The sequence below is a fragment of the Manacus vitellinus genome, unplaced genomic scaffold, assembly GCF_001715985.3.
Source record: "Manacus vitellinus isolate BGI_N305 unplaced genomic scaffold, ASM171598v3 scaffold_110_pilon, whole genome shotgun sequence".
Taxonomy (NCBI): Eukaryota; Metazoa; Chordata; class Aves; order Passeriformes; family Pipridae; genus Manacus; species Manacus vitellinus.
Window position 1 is genome coordinate 406,757 of NW_021938845.1, and position 2,437 is coordinate 409,193.

The window sequence follows — 2,437 nt, forward strand, 5'->3', positions numbered from 1 at the left end:
TTTTAAAAAATCCCACCCCGTTTTTAAGGCAGAAGCTTTTTAGAACTGCCTTTTTTTTGGGGGTTTTTTTAGAAACTTTTCTTTCCTAGGGAGTGCAAGCCCTGATTTTGGCCCTGGGCATGGCTCTGACATTTTGCCTCGTTCCCATCCTGCCTGGGAGACAAGGAGCAGCCTGTAGGTGAGCGGGAGGGGGTTCATTTTTTATGGATGTCGGTGTCCCGACACCAGGGCTGGACAGGCTCGTCCCTGGGTCAGTGGCAATGACCCCAAGAGCACTAAAACATGCTCAGAGTAAACACTCGAGGGTGGGCAGCGAGGGGCTGGTCCTGGCTCAGCCTCCCCCTCTCCCACCAAGGCTCTGGGGGTCCTGGGCCACCCCCAGGGACCCTCTGCCACTGCCAGGCCGGGTTGGAAGGGGCTTGGAGCAACCTGGGCTGGTGGGAGGTGTCCCTGCCATGGCAGGGTGGAATGAGATGCTCTTTAAGTCCCTTCCCACCCAAACCCCCCAGCAGAGCGCAGGAGAATGTTTTCCCCCTGAGGCCGTGTTTTCCCAGTGGAATGTTTTCCCCCTGAGGCCATGTTTTCCCGTATCCATGCAGGCTGTACCAGCTGTCCAAGGCAGGCAAGCTCTGTGTCCCAGCCATGAACGTCAACGACTCGGTCACGAAGCAGAAGTTTGACAACCTGTACTGCTGCCGGGAGTCCATCCTGGACGGGTACGTACGGGACACCCCCCAGCCCACGGGGAATGGTGCCCACGGCTCTGCCCCGCTGCCACTCGGCTCCTTTGAGCCCAGCTGGTGTGTGAGAGCAGAACAAAGACCCTTCCTTACCTGTGCTCTGCTTCAGAATTCCTCACATGTGGCTCCTTCCCGTCCCTCTGGCCTTTGTGGGTCGGGACAAAAGCCGTCTGTGTCCGCGGGGTGTGTGAGTGGAGCAGCAGGTTCCTCACCACCTTCTTTGCCTTTCTAGTTTCCCTTTTTTTATCTTCAGGGATCTTTTTTGGTTTTGTTTTTTTTTTTTGCTCTCTCCACCTCTTTATTCCCTTTATTTTGGTGGAATTGGGTGTCTGTGTCCTCGCCTCTCCCACCGCCGAATTCTGTCGGAGCCAAGCGAGGTCAGGACAAGTTTTGTTCCTGCAGTTCAGCTGGGACATATTCCATGAACAATCCATAAAGCTGTAACATGGAGCAGTGTTTTCCAAGGCACTGGAAGCTGTAACATGGAGCAGTGTTTTCCAAGGCACTGGAAGCAATAATGGGGGAAATGAGGGTGGTAAAACATGGGAATGGGTTGCCCAGAGCATCTGTGGCTGCCCCTGGATCCCTGGAAGTGTCCAAGGCCAGGTTGGAGCAACCTGGGACAGTGGGAGCTGTCCCTGCCCATGGCAGGGGGTGGCACTGGATGGGCTTTAAGGCCCCTTCCCACCCAAACTATCCTGGGATTCTACAGCAACCCCTTGAGGGGTGAGTTGGGATTTGGGTTAAGTCTGGCCCAGGCGTCTAAAACTGGGTCAAGGGAGGTGTGAGCAGAGGTGCAATTAAATCTGCTGTGGGTTTTATCCAAATTGTCTCGGAAAAGTGAGGGAATTTCACCTTCCCTGCACTGCTAACCTATTTACTCCTGTGCTAAAAATAGCCTGGAATGTAGGACACTCTTAGGGAGAAACCAGAAGGAAAAGGAGTGGAAGGGGGAACTTCATTTGTGGGAAGCACTGGGATCCTGGCAGTGAGTTACCACTTCCCTGCTGCCTCTGTGCTGCTCTCTGTGGGATTTTGAACCACAAAAAATGAAGAAAAACGTGGTTTTGCCGAAGGTTTTCGGCATTTGGGGAGTGGCAAAACAAAGGGTCAGCAAATAATGAGCAACAGAAAAAGGGCTCCAAACCCAAACTGGGTCCTGTTTGTTGTGTCTCGCTGGGAAAAAGGGGAAAAGTCAGTTTGAAAAGTCAGTTTTTAGGTGGGTTTGGGGTCTCCTCTGCCCCCAAAATTCTCGGGGGTGCAGGACCCAGCCGTGGGGCTGGGGAGGAGCAGCAGCTGATCCCGGGATTAGCTCTTAGGGCTGGTTTTAAGTGTGGGTTTTTTCTCCTCCCTCAGCCTTAAGAGGACGACGGACATGATGTTTGGAGGGAAGCAGGTGGTGGTTTGTGGCTACGGGGAGGTAAGAGGGGCCCGTTTTCCAGGGGGGGGATCCTTGGCACTTGGCTTTTCCCACGTGGATTTTTCCATCCTCGGGGATTTGTCTGCACCTGCACCTTCAAACCTGAGGGGTTGGCCAAAACCCAAAGGTTTTCCTAATTGCCAGTGTGTTTCTTTATTATTGAGGAGGTGCCAAAGCTGGATCTTAACTGGCACAAGGATTAAATATTCAGAATATTCAGGGTATCTTTAATGTCTAAATATTGGCATATCCAGGCATTAATACATCACATAGGGAT

General features: G+C 52.7%; 1 protein-coding gene across 1 annotated transcript in view; it reads left to right on the top strand.

Annotated features, from left to right (window-relative positions):
- The window catches only part of AHCYL2 (adenosylhomocysteinase like 2), a 28,844-nt gene that overhangs the window by 24,379 nt on the left and 2,028 nt on the right, over positions 1 to 2,437 (top strand). Inside the window, exons 8-9 of the mRNA XM_029965612.1 lie at positions 600 to 716; positions 2,097 to 2,160. Coding sequence (XP_029821472.1) covers positions 600 to 716; positions 2,097 to 2,160 — 181 coding nt within the window. The remainder of the gene's footprint in view (positions 1 to 599; positions 717 to 2,096; positions 2,161 to 2,437) is intronic.